The 20,084-nt window shown below is 42.2% G+C and overlaps 1 protein-coding gene across 2 annotated transcripts in view; it reads right to left on the bottom strand.

Annotated features, from left to right (window-relative positions):
* SV2B (synaptic vesicle glycoprotein 2B) overlaps positions 1–20,084 on the bottom strand; it is a 55,567-nt gene that overhangs the window by 5,931 nt on the left and 29,552 nt on the right. For both annotated transcript variants that reach the window (XM_085234063.1, XM_003209540.5), the window contains 10 exons: positions 12,269–12,449; positions 11,906–12,057; positions 10,177–10,310; positions 9,491–9,580; positions 7,629–7,739; positions 6,512–6,600; positions 5,922–6,086; positions 3,270–3,403; positions 2,623–2,823; positions 163–322 (listed from right to left, as the gene is read on the bottom strand). In XM_085234063.1, the coding sequence (XP_085090189.1) occupies positions 163–322; positions 2,623–2,823; positions 3,270–3,403; positions 5,922–6,086; positions 6,512–6,600; positions 7,629–7,739; positions 9,491–9,580; positions 10,177–10,310; positions 11,906–12,057; positions 12,269–12,449 (1,417 nt within the window). The remainder of the gene's footprint in view (positions 1–162; positions 323–2,622; positions 2,824–3,269; positions 3,404–5,921; positions 6,087–6,511; positions 6,601–7,628; positions 7,740–9,490; positions 9,581–10,176; positions 10,311–11,905; positions 12,058–12,268; positions 12,450–20,084) is intronic.

Genomic DNA, 20,084 nt, shown 5'->3' with positions numbered 1-20,084 from the left:
TTATGCTTACAAATGTCTGTGCTGATCCAGCTATGCCACGGGACTGAGCCCTTAAGGTCTCATTAAAATAAAAAAAAAGGAAGAATACAGCTTGCCTCATATTTCCATCAGAAACTAAGCAGCCACAGTGTCAATAGTGAACAGGAGAAAAGCTCTGAGCACCTTTTATCCGTGGGGTAGAGCTCTACAGTGATCACGTCCAGGGCGTTCCAGGCGGCGATGCTGGCCCCGCAGAAGAGGCACTGCCAGCCGATCATCGCCGACTCGCTGTTGCCAAAAAAGAGAAAGAAGCAGCACACTGCAGAGATCAGCATTGAGCCACCTGCAGGGGAGCCAAGAGGAAGATGTTGGCACTGGTTTCTCTCCTCCATAGCCAAGCAACCGTGCTGTTGATAAAGATGGCTTTCAAGTGACAGCGCTTCACCCCAAAATGAATGAAATCTGTAGGAATCCACAAGTACCTTGATGCTGCCTACCTGTCCCTGTCTGATGCTGGAAACCCGCCTGAAAATGTTCTCAATAAGCATCTGATCTTGCTGATATTCCCATTCTATAGAGGCTCTGAAGACAAGCTTTTCCAGGCAGGTTTCCAGCATCTCAGATTTCCAGATGGACCCGGGAAGAGCAGGGGGAAGTAAACAAGTCAGCAAGGAGAAAGAATCATTGTGAAGGTTTTTCAACTTGAGTTTTGAGTGAAGAGCTAGAGCAATTCACATCAAATTGAAATCACTTGACACATTTCTAGACTCAATTAGGATAATTTACAGTCGCTTGTAAGAAGCACTTGAGGTCTCTTTTAATTATAAGAACATCATTAGATTTCATGGCACATTTGCACAGGAGCCATAATTTTATGAACACCACTGAGGGAGAAAGTAAGAGCATTCATGCTCAGTTAGCCACAGTTCAGATTCAGGAATATTAATAGCTACATCACTGCTTTCTTCCCCAGTTGGGAATTTTCACCTGGAAGAAGCAAGTTTTGCAAAATCAAAACTATCTTTCACTTAATAGTTCTTTTGCTGCTGAAATATCTCCATTTGTTACCAGGAAACTAAATAACTTTCTGTTTGAGTTTTTAAAATTAATTTGACACCAACCAAAATAATTTGGATGCTGAACTGGAACTAAAATGTTTCATCTTGGATATTATGTTGTATTTTGCCAGTGCAGTGCCCTGCCCATGGAAAGCTTCCATGTAGGACCCCACGCCTACTTCTCTGGTACCTGCCCAAACTGCATCCCTCACTGCACAGTGTGGATATTTCCTCTGCTGAAGAAGTACAGGACTTCATTAGGGTCAGTGTGTGTGTACCAGATCTGACATTTGGCACAGGAGAGAGTTTAGTGGAACACGATAAAACTGAACTGAAGTCCCAGTGAGGCACATAACACAAAAGAGAAATTCAGTTTTCATGTTAAGCTGACCAGAAATAATATGTTCAACAGAGTGCTACGGGTGGGGATGCCAGAAGGCTGTTTCAATTGAAAATTCCATAGTGAAACGTTTCAACATGTCGTTCCCAATTTTTGTCCTGTACTTTTCATTCTGCAGCAGAAATAAGCATTTAGGTTTCCAGCTGTCATCTCAATTCCAGATGAAAATACTGAAATGCTGACATGTTTGTGGGATGGGCAATTTGATTCTCATTCCATTTAATTTATTTGCTGCAAACCCTCTGGTTTGTTTGGGCCTTTTCCAAATTCATTACATGAAGGCTCATTTTGCCCTCCCAGTGTAAATTCCTGACACACTGATGGGGTCATCTTCCATACTTTTACCCATCTGAGTGTGAGGCTAAACAAACTAAAATTCCCACTATAATCAGAAGAGAGACAGGTGAACTCAAAAGAGTGAGTTCACTCCTTTCCCCCTAAGTCACATCCCTGATTTTACTAAGCTCACTTGTCTGTCCCTCTAGGTATTATTCCATAGTACCTGGGAGAGCAAGATTTGAGCCTTGGAGCAAGAAATCACAAAAATTTCCAATGGAATCATAAAGCTGATAACTTAGTCCCATATGGCTAAAGAGTGACGTTTGCTTGGCTGTGACATGGTCAGTTAATCTACCATATGTTTCCTGAAGCTGCTGTAAAATCATTTGAAAATCAGAAACCCAAAAGAGGGAACTCCTGGGCTGTCAAACAGCTACAGCAAATAATTTTTGTGAATATTCATTGCCACAAGCAAAGTGTCTTATTTATTTATACACAATGCTATGGACATGAGCATCAACTCAGCAGCACCAGATGGTCCTGCTTCAGCTCAGACCCTGTGGTGCTGAGCACTGGATGAACACACAGGGTTTGACATTCAAGTCAAACTAAGGGAAAAGGCAGATGTCACCAACCCACAGTAAAGCGAGGTGGGAAAGTGAGGAGCAGGTAACTTGCCCACTGCCACAGAGTAGATCACTTGCAGGAAGAGAAATAGAACTGAATTGTTGCGAGTCACTGTCTGGTGCCTCACCCTCCAGTCTTTTTACTCTTCTGCTCCATTTGACATGGGCATGATTCATCTCCACCTGAGCCAGCTCAGCTTGCCTCCACGTGCAGCAGCACGAGGCCCTGGCCCTTTGCAGAGCCATGCTCCCATCTGACACCCACCACATCCATACTCACCGATCATCTTTATCCTCCCTATTTTGTCCATAAGCAGTGCAGAGATGATGTTTCCTGGCAGCACAGACAGGCTGCCAAGGAAGCTGACTAAGTAGATCAAGAAATCATTGTCCTCCTCAAAGTCCAGATGGCAGCCTTCCTTCTCCTTCATGAACGTGGTGTTTATCATCCTGCAGTTGATGAATTTGTGTTCATAGAGATCTGTAAGAGAAATGGCCGAGGAGTTTATCTTTTAGTGGCACACTCCTTCCAGATGCTTCAGTGCAAATACAGAGTTAAGCAAGAAAAGGAACCAATGGGAGCATCCTCAGCCTCTGGGGCATTGTTAGTGGTGACACATTTTAGTGACAGGCTTATGCCTATATGGAAAGCTAACTCAGTTTGTGAGAAAATAAATATGACTAGTTAAAAGATAAGGGGAAAACCCTCTTCTTTTTTTTCTTTCTTATTTTTTTGTCCCCTAGGAATGAGCCAACCATAAAGATAAAAGCAGCTAGTCTCTTAGCCTGTCTTCACCCTCTTTTTCCATCATCACCCTCATTACACAGTGCACACGCAGGCACACAGATCCCTATCATCCTTTCTCCTAGAATCTGATGAAATAATTCCTAATCACAGAGATTAGATCATGTCAGGAATCCCATTACCGGTGTTGTAAAAGACAGTAGAGATGATGGTGCAGTTTTCAAAGAAGGTTTCACTGGATGTCACGTCCTCAAAGTAGCACTCTTCAAACAGCGAATCCTCAAATCTCACTTCCTTGAATTTCATGCCAATAAATCTGTGGGACAGAAGGTAGGACTTCATTCAGTGCTTGGAGATAGTGCCTACACTGGATAACAGGCCATCCTAGTTTAATAAACAGAGTACTAATGACAGTTTTTAGGGTCACTTACAGAAAAGGTCTTGCTTGAATGCACAGCTGTCCTTCCAACAAAATCCTTCTATATTTTGTATTTTATTAAGAAACGGGAGTTTGAGGACTTTAAGAGATGGATCTGTTGGAATTTCTGGTTGTTTTTCTGTCTCTCAAAGTAGTCGTAAGCAAGAAGATGTGTTTCTAAGGCTGAGTGGACATAAATCCTCTAACTTTCAGCACTAATCTATCTGAAGAAGACATAATTTCACCCTGTGTGTGGCATTTTCTTTGTGAGCTGACCTTGTTGCCTTCCTTATTCTGCCCCTTCCTCAGGCAGAAATAAAACCAGACATTATCAGGAGTCCATGAGGCCATTTGGTGAAAGGTTTCTGACAGTTGTTTAAACTCGCAGTGATTTTTTAAGGAAGAGTAAGATTTCCTGGGGGAGGCGTACGGCCTGTAGCCATCTCTGTTCAAGGACCATTGCATATCATGTAAAGAAAACAGATTACACCAAAAATAATCAACAGTGTCAGGTGATTGATTTCTCCTCCGATGGGAAGCCTGGCACATCTGACCTGCCTGCCTGAAGGATGACACAATATTGATTTACCTGGGAGCTTTTGCAGTGACACTGGGAAGATGTATCAGTTAATGCACAGGCATGTACAGGAAGATGTAAAGAGCTAGTAAGTGCAAGCATTATTGCTTTGGCTAAGGAGGCCAAAACTGTCACCAAATAAAAAGGCTTCTAACATATACCCAGAAGCTTAATTGAATTGAGCACTTACAAGACAGTCTAGTGTGATGGCTATTTACAGCATTAAGAGAACACTGCAGGGCTTATTAACCGTGGCTACTAACAGATATTATTAATGCTCAGAATGTAACAGGAAAACTACTCAAGTCTTTTGCACTGTGCAAAAGGTCTCATAGGTTACAGCAACACTTAAGCTGTTCTGCATTTGCTCAATAATAGCCTGTGATGTATGTACTCACAAAAGCCCTTAAAAGTCCTTTGCCTGCAGATTGCTTTCTTAACATCTGTCTTTAAAAGAGTCATGCAGCAACAGCCTGGTGTTTGATGGAATTTTAGCTCGCAGGCAAGGGCTAGAGGGAAAACTGAGCTATAAATTATAAGAAGATATGCTCTGGACATTACTGGAATGCAGTCTGATCAGGTTTTGAGTTATTAAATTGGAGAAGACAGAGGCAGCAGTACAGTGATACACATCACAGTTTTACGTGTTCATCCTGGAAGGTGCTGAGCATCCTCAACTCCAAACAAAGTTAGGGAAAGCTGAGGATCTCCTCTAGGATAAGACAAAAGTCCTCACATCCTAAATTTGGCCTCCACCCACATCTCACCAGACTTTGGCTTCTCTGTAGGCAGGGGCATAGGAATTATGGGGCTAAGTTTGCACCATCAAGCACAGATCCTTACTGCAAGAAAGGTCACAGGGAGGGTGTAGGGGGTCAGGATGGGGTCCTCCACCTAAGTCCATAATCTGTACACAAAGGAAATTGAGACAAACAGCTCCTGAGGGGAAAGAAGCTACCTGGATGGGCAATGAAGTGTGCCTTCAGTTATGAAAAGTAGAATAATAAATATTTTTTGTAAGAGTGTGACCTCCTGCATAGTGCAAAGCAGCTGGAGTAGCACCCTTTCTAGGCTCTCTGCAGCAGTGAGATCACCACAGTCTACATTAGGGGTATTTCCCCACTCATTACATTGGAATTTAGAAAATAAAAATGACCTGCTACACATCACTAGGATTTACACTGCTGTGGAGTTTAGAGTGACCAGGGTCAGGCTGGATTCAGGGAAGGTAAAAGGGAGGAAAACGATGATACTCTCCCAGAGTACCTTCTCTGACTTCAGAGCACTCAAAGAGAAGGTGACACATGCCTTGGGGAGATGCTGCCCAGCACAGCAGAGGCACACCAGTACAATCAGCCAACACACACTAATGGGCTGTGGGGTGGAGACCAGGGAGAAGTCATTCCAAGGGTTTCAACGCAATTTGTTACCTACAAAATGCAGCAAAACAAGTTTCTTTATGGTGGTTGGCTTTGTTGCCCAAGACCAGTAGATGTCAGTGTGTGCTAAGGAAAGAGAAGTTACCACTGCATCCACACATCCCTGGTGCACCCCTTCGGGTTGGAGATGTGAGTGTCTGAGGCAAGGTGTGTGGAAAGTGGGACACCAAAGGATAATTGTTCTGTGGAAAACTGCCTGTAGGATTTGTGGGAGGCATATTGTGTATCCAGAAAAACAATGGAGATTTACAAGTCTATGGGAAGTGGAAAAAAAATGAGCTTTCTAGACATGAGGTTTACTTTTCCAAATGCCACGTGTAAGTTGGTGGATCTCATTCCCAGTTCCTCTCGCGCCCTTTTCCCCATCAACATCAATCAAACCAATTTTCTGTTCACTTACTTATCATTTCTGTATTCCCCGTTTCTATGGATCTGGTTTTCCAGGGTGAAATTAAAGGTGAAGTGTGACACTTCTTCCTCATCAAAGACCTTCACTCGGGACTCATAGGCCTCTTCTTGGAGATAGCGGATCATGTCAGGGAACCAGACAATAAGGCCATAGTAACTACAGCAGAGTAAGAGAAATATATTAGGGACCCCGGCACTGAAAATACCACAGTGCTTTTCCAAAAATCCACTTCATAATTTGGAAACCTGCTAAATTCCTACTACAAATAAATTTCTGATGCAAATCCTTGCTTAGGTCTGACAGGACCAAGAAAAAGTCTCCCTTCTGTAACATGCTGCTCTCAGATGCACACTGGTTCGTTTTTGCTCACCTAAAGCAATGCAACTCATTTAAATTTTAGTGACAGTGAATCCTTTGCTGGAAAATACAGCAGTGTTCTATCCTTGCTGCCCAAGAGACCAGCAGAACAGCAAGAAATTTGGAAGCTTTCCCTGAAAGACAGATTTCTGCAAGTGTGAGGCTGTAGTATTCAGACTCTAAAAGCCCTCTAGTTTCCCCAAAATGTTAAAGAAGTACCCTACCTTAAGGCCATAGTAAACCAAACCACAGCCAGCATCAGCGTGTTCATCCTGTACTGGGCTGTTAAACAATATAGCACGTTGTCCCAGACCTACAAATCCACAAGAAAGAATCATTTGCAAGAAAACCCTAGCAGAGACTTAAAAGATTAATTTCTGAGTGCATCATAGATTTAATATTTTCAGCGAAAGGGCTCACTGAGGGAAGGTCAGATGCATGTTCAGGGTTAGTTCAAAATTATGTTTGTCTAGATAAATGGTTTACAGAAATATCACATGTTCAACTGTGTGCAAAGGTCCTTAATCTGTTTAGTGAGCTGGTGTGTGTGATGAGGTTCCCAGACCCTCTGACAATTTTGTCTTTTCACCTATAGGTGTGGCCTCAAACCAAGCTCTGAAGCTCATTGAAAGGCAAAAATCTCAACGGAGATGGTGCTTTAGGAGGGGTAGGATAAACTCAGGTAGGGATGAAACCAAGAAGAGCAAGACAGAGAGTAAAGTCTTCTCTTGTCCTACAGCAGGAAATATTGCCAGGAGCATGTAGGTAAATAATTCCTTGTGCTCTTTACTTGCCACATAAATATAACAACAACATAGCACCTGCACTGCTATTAGTTCAGATGGACTCTCCTTTATTTAATTCTCATCCTCCTAACAGGAATAATCTGGCAAGTTTGTCCAAAGTTTTGCCTGGGTACAGGTAAGCATAGCAAGTGTGAAGGGTTAAATTAGCTGAAGACATAACGTGAGGTTGTTATAAACTCAATCTCAGCAGGAGCAAGGAGCAAGCACTCTTCTCAATCCACTGCAGGTGGTAAATTCACTTCGGCTTAGAGGAGAGGGAATCAATATCTATCTGTCCTGAAGGAGAGTCAAATGCTTGGGGCTGGGGCTGGAAGCTCTGCCATTAGCACAGCTTGACCGCTGTGCTGCTCACAGGGGCATCCCAGGGTAGTGTGGCATTTGCACATGCTCACATCTGATGGAAACTGCAATCAGCCTGCAAACAGAGCAGGCTTTTTGAGTGAGAGTTGGGCTTCCGAAGCCCTATGACCCTGAACAATGAGGCACTGAGCTCCGAGCCCAAAAGCCCCCATGGGATGGGTTTGCATCTCTTTACCTGTTTGAAGGTGGTTGTGATTCTAACCAGCCACCGCTGGTACCAAGTCCCTGTTGAGCTCTGAATTTCAATGAATTCATCAACTTGCTTTGGAGTTTTGATATAAGAAACCTAAAAAGGAAAAGAGATTGAGAGAGAAAAAGAACATTGACCCAAGTTTCTGTAATCAGTACTGGGTTTACACAGTCTTCTGAGCAGTGTTTCAGCCTGATATCCCTTACTATTTTTTTCATGAATGTTATCAATAGACATTAGTTAATTAATTTATTTACAACAAGAGTTTTTATTACACCAAGAAACCTTCCTGTCTGCCCTCCTTCCGTCCTGCCTTCCTTCTCACCTTCCTGCCTTCCATCCCTATATCCTTTTATCTTTTCTCTCTCATTCCTTCCCTGAAGTAGTTTAAGTCCATTACATCCACTTTAGTCTTTCATACATTGGTTATATGGCTGTGCACTATGCTATTTCTGCATCCTTTAGATTCCTGCTTGAAATAAGGACTGAACAACAGTAAAAATCATCTTTATGATCAGCCATTTGTATCTGCATCTCACTGTGCCCCAGGACCTCCTTCTTAAATCACAACTGGTATTTCTCATTTAACACTTTTTCAGAACTTCTGGCAGAATATCTGCAACAACTGAAGGCGTGGATGGGAATTTTTGCATCTGAAAATGCATCCAGTTGTGATTTGAGCCCATATCATGCAATCATTTCACTCCACCAAAATAGTCTGAATTTTCAACATTGAATTCTGACTAGAAACCTTAAAAACAAGTCCTGGAAAATGTTTGCTCAGTAACTTTAAATGGAGGATATGCTCCAGGAAGCCACAATCTGTTTGTAAATACAAGGAGGTGAAAATTCACTGAATAAATTTCAGAGTGTGAACGAGTGCCTTGGCTCAGCTGTGGAGTCTCTGTGTTCCTCTTATTGGCACTGCTTAAATGTCATCTCTAGGAACTGTCCTGGTGACAGCTGACTCACCACAAGCTGCAACTTCTGGCCTATCAGAAAACCACACAATCTGACAGTTTGCACCACACCAGCCCAATGTACCATCCGCTCATGCCAGCAGATGCCACTCAACTTTGACTCAGCCTCGAGGTATAGCTCTTGGCTCAGCTCAGCCTGCAGCACCATGACACCATTGGATGGAGCAATGAGCATGTTTCATGTACATCTCTTTTTCCTCTTTCTATCCGTCCTTTAAGAGCATCTGTCTTCTTAAATTTAAAAGCATAAATCAAGATCTCTTCCCTGGCTGGCTCACTGGAAGTCTACAACTGAATTATAGAAATCTGCAGCTAACCCCAGCACACACCTTTTCCCTGATTTTCTTATAAATCAAGACCCCCGGTGGGGACTTTTTCACAACAAGCAGCAGGCTAATGAGTAGTAACCACTCACTTTGCTTTCCCTGGGAGAGATTAAAGATTGGGTATGAGGCAGATGGAAGCTCATTAGAAGCTACATGAAGTTTAATCAGAGTTTGATTAGGAGATGGAAAGGAGAAAGAAGTGAGTCAGATCTCCCACATGGCTAATATCTCTCTTACTTGGTTCTAGTCTCTTAGAGCAGACCGATTAAGTGTATGCATAATTGGAAAATCACTGCTCTGAATGCTGTAGTGAAACACCAGGGATGAAGAGCATTCACAGCAATTCAGAGGATTGACTAATGATTGAAATAGCAGGCTGGCATTCAACTTGAAATGCATTAAGTGCATCTCAGAGTGCTGATCGGTGGGGGTGATCACAGTGAAAGGGAGATTCCCAAGAAGGAATTAACAGGTGCTGTGCTTCACTGGGGGAGTTTTGCCTATTTTTTCTTTTATATGTCAGTGGTTTTGTAAAACTCACCGTAAACACTCTCTCTGGCTCACCCTTGGCCCGCATGTTGGTGTCATGAACTTGCTTGAGGATCATCCAAGCTTCATCATGCTTACCCATCTGGAAGCACCAAGGGAAAGGAAAATAACTGTAGAGAGGAATCAGTTCTACAGATCAAATACACTGGAGAAGACCCATCAAGCATGGCTCTATGAAGGGCAAATAGCTGCAGAGACTGTTTATGTGCGCAGTGCAGCACATCTGTGCTGAGGGAAGGAGTTGCTCAAAAACTGACTGGGGCAGGAGGGGAAGAGATCGGGGAAGAGATGTGTGAGAAGACCTGGACTCTGTTCCCATCTCTGCTGAAGACTTGCAGAGACGGTCCTCTGTACTTCTATCAGCATTCACCTGTTACATGCCCATACTCAGAGGTGTTTCCAAAATGCCTTTGTTCGATACAAAATTTCTGGAATTCTGTGCCTTCTTCTGGTGCCACATTCAGAGGTAACCACTCACCATCCCTGAGTAATGTCATGATCTGCAGCCTCTGGGGTTGCAGCAATCTGTGCAGATTCTTTATGTGTATAGGAGTGCCTTTGCCTCCGAGCTTGTACTGAGTGTTTGATGGGACAAAGAAAGAGAGCTGGTGACACACTAGGGACCAGCCATCCTCTGCTAATGGCAGGCTGCAATGTTCACATAAATCATCATCTTACCTCCAGCAAGAACCGCGGGCTTTCAGGCATGAACTTCAGTGCTACCAAGGAGGCGATACAGGGCAGGGAGCAGACCAGAACAAAGACTCTCCAGCTGTGGAAGTGATACTTGGTTCCCATACTGAACCCCCAGCCTGGAAACAGCAAGAGCCAACAAGTGAAAATTCCAAGCAGGCAGATTGATTTTTGTCTCGTAAAGCAGCTCTGAACTTTACAGCTATGCGTGACACGGCGACAGGTTGAAAGTTTGCTATTCTTAGTAATGATGGCTTTTAGAGGCTCAGTACCATGTTCAGCAGATAATAGCAAGTGAGTTCATGTTCATTACAGAAAATGGAACATCCTTGCTCAGGCTCTGCCTTTTAAAAAGCTCCTTTTATCTCTGAGTATAGAAATCACCTAGCAATAAGAATAGCTCCATGCAGCTGTAGGCAAGTCAGAGTGGGAAGGGGCAGAGGAATCAGGGCCAGAATTTATTGCTTCTCAGAAATGTCACCAAAAGTTTACAGAGGTTAAATTTCCTCTGATCTGAAAGGCACATTAGCAGCAGCTCCTTTCCATCTCGTACCTCACACACATATTTCACTATTAATAACAGCAAGCTAGGAAGACAAGATTGTTTTTCCAAAATTGCAAAATCTGAGCTGAGACTCAGACTCAGAAGAATCAGGACTGTCATCCAGCTTTTGGGATTCCCCCTCTCCTGCCTTTTCCTGGTATCTGAGCAAGTCCTCTGACAAGGAGCAGAAAGTACAGCATTGTTCTTACGTTGTTCCTGTACCAACATACACCAGTGTAGATTCTTAAAGCAAAAGATGATTAAAGTAAAAAATAAAATTTGAATAAAAGCCTTTTTTTCCTTTCCCTAGGCTCAAATCTGAAGGGACAACAGCAAAATTGTATCCAGAAAATAAATGTAAAGTAAATACAGACTTTTTTTAAAAAAAGAAGTGTATTTATAGATAATAATAATAAAAAATCATTGCTATGCAGTAACTTTGTATATTTGTTCCAACAGTCTCTGTTGTATTGATCAGAATCAAGAGCTTTATACTGACTGCATTTTAAACACAATAAAATGAATTGATAGCTAGATAAATGTTTTTGGGTCTTTTTGGCCTGTTCCACTTTTCCTCAAACAGGATTTTTCAGGCAGCTGCTGTTGCTGAATACTGAGTGAATTAATCTTTTCCAGGAGATATTTCCTTTGGGTGTTTTCCAAATATACGCATATGAGCTGGGAGGAGGACATGAAGATTTTTGCTCTTTGGAGCACATTTCAGAGTCCACTTGGGTACAGCTCTGCACAGGAGACCCAATTCACTCCTGAGCTCGGGTAGGTGGGGCCATGTCTAACATCAAGCCAGGGGATGCTGGGGAGATGCCACCAGATACACAGCCCCAAGAGTGGTGGCACTTACCTAAGGAAAGGAATGTGTGTTGTTCTCACTGCTAGCATTCATAGCACCCAGTAATTCCCCCATTAAATTTCCTTACTTTTGATAACTGGATCACTTCTTTTGCAGTGTACTACAACTTAGCATCAGTCAATTAATCAATAAGTCCCTTTATTAGACCTTCTGTGCACACTTCAGATATCTACTGTTTTCAATACTGTTTATGCTTGGATCTGTAAGGTCTGACTAATGTTAACTTGTGCGGGTTTTTGGAGTAGTGTGGTGGGGCAGGAAAGTGGTCCTGTCAAAAGCCAAAAGCACAAAACCATTACCGTAATGTGGGATGATGCTCCAAGCCATTGCTGAAGCAAAAATACCACCGATCATCCAGAACATGCACAGCCAGCTCAGGTGCTCACCCCTCTTCTCACGAGACAGGAATTCAGAGAAATAGGCAAACACGATGGGGAGGGATCCCCCAATACTGAGAAGAAAAAACAGCACATGGGAAAAATAGGAGTTTTCTTCAGTGTCACGTGAATAGGATTATTCAGGTTAAAACAGAAGGTCACAGCCACAGATGTGGGTCTGCTGTGTCAGGACAAGGGGAAATGATTTCAAACTAAAAGGGGAGAGATTAAGACTGGATATAAAATAAAAGTTTTTTTGATAAGGGTAATTCACCAGTTACACACCCGAGGCCTGAGATAAGGCGGCAGAAAAGGAAGAATCCGTATCCCTGGACAAAAGAGGACAGGAAGGCGAAGGCAGCATTGATTGAAAGTGATATGATGAGGCATTTCTTTCTTCCCAATTTATCAGCGAGGCCACCCAGCATGACAGCCCCCACCATCATTCCCAGGTAGACTATCAGGCCTAGAAGAGAGGAAGAGAAACACCGAGTTTGGTAACTCCATCCTCCTCTTTGCCAGGTGGAAATGGTTTGCTGTCCCATACATTACTGCCAGCTACTACTTGAGAGAGAAGTAAAGATGGAAATACCACTGAAGGCCTCACAAATAACATAGTTATTTCAATGACAGGCCAGTTTTGTCAGGAACCAGCATTCATATCGCACAGTGAAAGGTCTCACCTGGGCTCTGCATGCCGCTTATGACTTCTTACTCTCAAAAAAAACCAACTATGAAGACAAAGCTTTTCAAAAGCAGTGCATGCATTAAAAGAAAGCGACATGCTCCCATTCCTCCCAAATGAGCCATCTCAGCTACCAGAAGCTCTATCCATTTGTGGTATCTAATTCCTCTATTTTCCGCTTTCACCACTCCCTGCAGCATCTCACCATGCAATACAGACTTACCCACATTTGATCAGACCCACATCTTTCTTTCCCGACCTCTCTGCTCACATATCTTCTGCACGTAAGCAATGGCCAGGCATAAGCAGCTTAGCATGCACGTGTCCCAGCTGTGTGCCACCAACGGTACAACAGAAGTCTGATGCCTTAACTCCACTCACCCCCCTGAGTGCAGTGACACAGAGAAGCTGTGAGAGGAGGGAGGCTGCTGCAGCATGGATAAATCTCTTTGTGTGTTACCTATCCTGCCCATGCTTCCTCTGGAGCACATCGCCTCTTTCTCTCTCTGCTTTTCCTAGCAGCATTTGAAAGGATCAATCTATTGCCAATCTGACCTGTGCAGTGCAGATGCTTCCTCTGTTACTGAGCCAACATCTTATGTCTAACTAAAGGACAACCTGCAGAAAAGAACAGACCCTTCATCTGAGCATTTCAGGAGATAGAAGAATCTACAGTTTGCCTTGATGATTTGCTCGGTAGAGTAACTACTCAAATGTTGTTAAAAAAAAAAAGAGTTCTTTTCAATTTGACTTCATTAGATCTTCTACCATGGGGTCCTCAAAAGACAGACAATTTCAGTGAACATGTTTAGTGGACACTGAATAAGAGAGAATAGGCTCCCTGTATCCAGTTCACTATACGATAGCAATTCTGGCCTAGAAAAACAAGCACTTGTCTGTAGCTTTTCTACTGAGATTTTCACCAGAAGGAACACCTGTTACATTGCCTTTTACTTTATGTGAGTAGCAGTGCAATTAATGCTAATTATTAATGCTCACAGGTCCGGGGGTATCTTTTTTCACTTATTCTATCTACTTTCAAGATTTAGCGACTTCACTGAGCAAGAATATGCCCAGGAAGAACCACAAGCTATGGTCCTTTTGCTAGCAAAATGCCTGTTGAAGCCTGCATGAGTTATGATAGGGAAAGACAACAGGATCAGATACACAGCTCAGTCTACATGGCCAGAAAATGAAGAAGAATAAAAAATTGTCATATATATATCTGTGTGTGTGTATATATGTGTGCATATGCATATATATATATATATATATATATACAGAGAAAATCCCTGCATGGCAGATGTTCATCTAAAGCCTCTTAACAGAAAATGTCCCAGATTAGAAGGAGGTGGAAGAGGTTGTTACTATGATTTATTACAGCCAAATTCCCTGGCTGGTGCAAGGCAGGTGGTTCTGGCCAGGAACTGCTTCAGCTAATAGGGAAGAGTTGGATGCTCCTCGCAGCCCAGAGGTGGGTTTGGTACCCTGCTGCCTTTATCCTGCACTTCTCAGCAGGATTTTCAAGAGGCCAGTGTGTGGCCACAGTTGTAGAACCATCAGACTAGAAAATCTGGCCATTCTGCACTATGGAATGCACAATGGACTTCATTTTTTTGGGTAAAAAACTTGATAAAGTGATTTTTCACTCAGAGCCAATCTGAGCACTGCACACTAGCAAAATCACTAATTATTGATTCATGTAACAATGCAACCAGTAGGATGCTAAATGGTTCAATACGGTGGCTGGGACCCAGAGAGGTGTGGAGTGTGCAGTGTTTTTTTTTGAGTATCATTAGGAGAATGTGGTGATGGTTGTTACCTTTTGAAGAGATCCAGCTCCAGGGTTAAGGGTAACTCTGAATAAGCCATTATTTGCAGGCTATTCTGCAAGTAATGGAGAATAATGAATGCCTATGGGAAAGTCTGCAACAGCCTCCCATAAAATCTGTGGAAAACCAAAGAGCTGAAATTCTGAGATGAAATTTTGGGTTATGAGTCATGCAATGCTGAAGTTATAAGGAAAATATGAGACCACTGACTAGGCTTATTCCCACTGGAAAGGAGGTAGCACGTACAGAATTTTCACATTTAGAAAATTATTAGCCTTTATTGAATCTATGTGCTCCAAACTAAGACAGGAATCTTGGACATAAAGGCTGAGTTCTAGGACTGAAGAAGGTGGATGTGGGAAATGGCTATGTGTGTGCTAAGCTGTATTTTTACTATTTCAGCATAATTAGAAGCAAGCTCATAAGGGCTTTGGAAAGGAAAGGATAAATTCAAGATTTACAAAGCGTCCATCACAAGCATGAATTACTTTTGTCGACCCTTAATGGAATTAAAGTTCTTAAAAATAAGTCACATCTGGAAAGTATCACTATCAAGATATGACAAGGGCTCAAGGGAAAAATGGAAAATTCAAGCAGAAAACGTGATGAGTTAGTCCTGTATCCCTTCAGGCTGCCATGGAAGTGAGGAAGCTGATGGATCCCGGTGCAGCAGCATCTCACCTCTTCTCACAGCTCTGCACAGAGCCAGTGGCCAACGTGGGAGTTCCTACCCACTTTCCAAGCAGAGGCCATTACCAGTACAGTAACAAGAAGGTTTTTGAAAGCATTTTGACAACCCTAAAGGATTAGGATCTTCTACATCTTGCAATTCAAACTGTGATAAAAACAAAACCCAAACACTTAACAGCAGAGCATCTGTTATACAAGGATGTACTTTATGGACACCGAAATTTTGTGATTCAGTTTTGAGCTATTTAGAAGATGGATGAGGCAAGGCACAGGACTCAATAGTGCTTGTGTGATTTGAAGAAGAAGAAATCCTGCTTGGCTTATGCTCCAACAACAGCCAACATTTCCCAAAGGATTGGCTCTGGGCTGTATGACTTTTTTCCCCTTCTTCCTGAAATTTCTTGTCTGCTCTTCCTTGTAAGATTATTATTACTTTACCCTTGAATCTCACTGATCTCCTATATGGGAATCACATCAAAATGTAATCCCATTGCACTTGTTATGTTGATTCAACTCCAAAAGAGAGACTCTATCTGCACTAATGGCTCTTCTACCTCTGAGAAATGGATTGTGCATGTTAAAGGCTTTCCATTTGCTGACCTGTGGGTGTCGATACAGGATGGATCTGGCAGCAGGCACTGGGGAGATTCTGCAAGCCAAAGTTGTATGTGTGAATCCACATACATTTGTCATGGAACTGGAAAGGCTGTGCATGCCAAGCAACTCAGCCCCTCCATTGGGATTGTCCATCACATTGATATCCATAGGGCCATCTGGTCTCCCCACCCAGCCAAACAAGGTGGGAAACAGCACAGGAGCCATGGCTGGGCTCCTGGTCTGTATTTATCCAGAAAAAGAAAAACCACTGATCTCTGCCAAATGGATTAGGATTTAATGTCATATCAGGTGAATTCAGGTCAACAAGAAGATGAGGCCAGTTTTATCTGCACTGATAATAAAGCATCCTCTTTGGACAACTAAAAGGAGAGATAGGGTTACACATTTGGTTTAACATGACTCACACAGACAAGCTTTAATATCTGCATAACTGCATGATTACAAACAGGATCTCTTTTTCTGTTTTTCGATCTAACTCTGCAAGGCTAAGTGTCTGGAAGATGATGGTCTCCTTAAAATATTATTATTATAATGCCATCATAAGAAAGAGGAAATGTGAGCCTGAAAGATAGACTTTACTCTCAGCATTTACATGGATATCATGGGCAAAGGGCTCACATTTTTCTTGTCTCAGTTTACTGAACTGTGAAATGATAACTGCAGCTCTAGAGCCTGGGAAATCTGATGATACAACTGTGCCTTCAGTTTTTCATATGCAGGATGTGAAAAAGTTGAAAACGTTACTATGACACCATCTTTTCTACTGGCTGTGTACTTACTGCTCTATGCTTGCAAATACAAGATTCTGTCCTCTAAGGGGTGATTAACAGCACTTGAAGTTGTATATTTATGTGATATTTCTCCAAAGAATGATGTTGTGTGTCCTTTGGTACATCAGTAAATAGAAATGTATAACTCTTTGTATGGTTGTCCGTAGCAAATACAAGAACACTCTGTTTCCAACAGGATATATTATACTGAAAAGGGATACTTTGTCATAATAAATTTAATAAATGCATTGTTATTATGACTGTTGCTGGAGAAAGCTCAGCAAAAGTAGATCTGCAAAAGGAATATAAGAAAATTATGTTGTGAAAGGTTAGCAAGCTTATACTGAATGGCTAGTTTTAAAAATGATAAAAATCAAACAGCTAAAGCATACAGAGCTGTTGACGTTTTTCTTCTTATTTTTTCCTTTTTTCTTTTTTTAAATACTCCTATAATCTTCAAAATAACAATTCACATCACAGAAAAACTTAAAATACGTTTTGTCCCACGAGGGATAGTTAGGGCTAAAATAGCTGTTAATTTGCATCTGATGTAGATATGTTTATTTTCAGAACAAAATGTAAACGTTTTCTAAGAGGTGTCATATTCGTTTCACACTTTCCATGAAACACTGTGGGCATCTGTTTATTTGTAATTTTTGCATAATTTGGCCATAATTTGCTAGATATTTTTCCACTCTTGCTTTCTGAGGGAGGAAAAATATGCAATACACTGAGCATTTAACACGAAATGTCCTTTCAGCAAAAGCTGACCTTTGCTCAATTAGTCTTCAGGGGGTAGCTACTCCAGCTCTCATTTGTTCCCTCCTATTTCTGTAAGTTCAATTAGCTACTTGATTTATTTCCCATATTTTCCTTCCTGGCCTCAGTTAAGGCCTTGTGGGTGTATATCTGTGCACAGCTGCCTGGAAGCAACCCTCAGTCTACCTGGGATAGTCTGATTACTTTTCCTTAGCAAAAATGTGTTGAGACGAGCAGTCATCTGGGAGCAATCAGAAGATCACTGATGATAAAGTAAGGGGCAGTAGCATCTCTGTGGATAATGCCACTGTGTCCCTAAAACCCAATGGCAATGAAAGGAAGAATCGCACCCTCTGCAGTCAACCCTCTCTCCATTCTGTGCAGGTGCACTCTTGCAAGATCATCAGTACACATTAGGCAGAAATTGAGAACAAGACTTCTTTGATGGCCACCATCACTGTGACAAGTCAGCCTGTAAGGATCATGAAGCCTGGGCATTAGCAAGATTGATTTGTGATAGCACGACACATAGACAGACAAGGGAATGGAAACCACGAGGGAAATGAGCATATGTTGGAGGCTCTGAGCTCTGTGGGCAGATATCTTTTTCTTGTCAGTGGTGGATGGGTGCTGAAGCTAATCCAGGAAAGGCTTTGAGGAGGATTGTTCTCGTTTCCATCAATAGCATTTCCCCATCCTGCCCACCTGCAGCCGTGTACCACTCTGCTCTCCTTACATCCTCACTTCTCCATGCCCTTGAGTATTCATTACTCGTGTCAGTGAACCACTCTGCAGTCTAATGCTTTCTAAGCTCCGTTTAATCTCTTTTCACAAGGGATCATGTGGGTAAAAACTTCAGATCTAAGAGAAAACCTGCAGCAGAGGAAGATCACAGTGGTAGAAGCAATGTGTTTAGCCAAAACCACTGAATCAGAGACTTGCCTTCTGTGCAACACCGATCAGTAACAAGCGAGTGTTATTGTAAATATCTGCTTTCTGGTCTTTTTAATCTTTCTCTAACCAAGATGAATCAATTGATTTTGTTCTTAGGCAAATTCTTTCCTTTTGTTCATATTTAAGTAAAAAATACAGTGCGCATACAAGCTTTGACAGTAGAACCTTCAGAATAAACAAGATAAGGACAAAAGAAATAGTTCTGCAAAACCAGGTTCTCAAAAGCACAAAAAGGCACAAGAAGAGTGCTGTTCCATCATTAGGAATTCCAGTTCAGCTGAGCCAGTGTGCATTGAGCTGGAGCTCAAGCTGGATATGGATCTAGATAGCTCCTTGCTTATCCAGAGCTCATCAGAACACCCTGAACTTTCAGCTGTGCAAATGCAGAGCTAGGAGAAGCATGCAAAAAAAGAGCTCTCTTGGGAGATCTCTTGTTCTCTCTTAACTGTGATTGGGCCAGCAATACTTCAAAGATAGATTTTTCTTGTGACATTTGAAGTTTTCTGTCTCTGATATCAACTACAGAGATGGATATTTATGGGGTTGGAGTTTCAAAAGATCTCAGCTTTCATATAGTCACCAGAATAAATGACCTGCTTTTCAAAAAAGGTCTTGTCACTGAAAAGGCATCCATAGGGATCCTGGTGTTCCATAGGGAGCTGGTGAATTCAGAAGTCCCTTTGGAATCAGGATTCAATTGTAAGCAGTTTACTTTTATGTATCTGACCTGAGCTATTTTGAGCTAGTAGTGTGGTTTGTGAAACAAAAAATGTTACCAAACCCTTGCAGGCACAAAACCAGGTACAAAACTGGCTCACTATGGAAAGAAGCATCCTGAACTCGAGGATCAGTTCCAAAAAAGAACTCCAAAAAAGAAGATATAGTAAAGAAAACCAAATGAAGAAAAAAGTCTCTAGGACCTTGGTACACTAAGCTGAGAAGTCTATGTAAGGCTAATTGTCTATTGCCTTTGTTACATGAAAATAATGCAAATAGAAGGGAGTCAAGGTCTAATCCAAAATCCACATTTCCTCTATATTGGACAGAGCTTCTGGCCCAAATGTATGCTTAGCAGGCCCAATGGTTTCCCTGCGACCTTGGTGCACATTCATCCAGACACCCCTCCCAGAGCAGTTCTTTCAAAAGCTACTTTATTTTCCTTCCAGATGTGCTGTACTAACGCAAGCTGGCTCTCACTGCAGGACATGCCGGACACTTTCCTGGTTCTTAGACTTCTATTCCTCCTATGGCTTATTATGTGCAAGGGGAAAAAAATGCTCATCCAACCTTTTCCACCCATACTCACAATAACTATGCTTTTGTATTTTGACCACAGGGAGGTGTCAACAGTGATGTTGTTAGTAGCCTGACCCTTTAATCTCCATTCAGCACATTAATCTCATTCCACAGACCTAAGAAGAAACCTTCACAGGCTACTTCTAACCAGTAAATATTAGCAGTGTGCTCTGGCCAAGAAGTCAGCATGCAGGACCAGCTGCTCTGATCTGCCAGCTGGGACTTTTGGCTAAAGGAAAGGTGAACCTGGATGCAGTGAAAAATCAGAGAGCAAAGAAGCATTGAGAGACACTGTGTAACAGCAGATTGATCCAGACCAAGTGCATCCCTGTCTGTTACATCCATCACACTCAGAAAATACTGCTTTGCAAACTTCTGATTGCCATTTAATTTCTAAAAGCACTGAAAATTGCATCATTATATGCTTAAGCAGGAACAGTCACACAGAAATTTTTGTGTATTTGACTCTGAATGTTCCTAGGAGTTTTGCCTTGTGG

The sequence above is a fragment of the Meleagris gallopavo genome, chromosome 12 (genome assembly GCF_905368555.1).
Source record: "Meleagris gallopavo chromosome 12, MGAL_WU_HG_1.1, whole genome shotgun sequence".
In the NCBI taxonomy this organism is placed as follows: Eukaryota; Metazoa; Chordata; class Aves; order Galliformes; family Phasianidae; genus Meleagris; species Meleagris gallopavo.
This window is presented reverse-complemented; position numbering and strand designations above follow the sequence as displayed.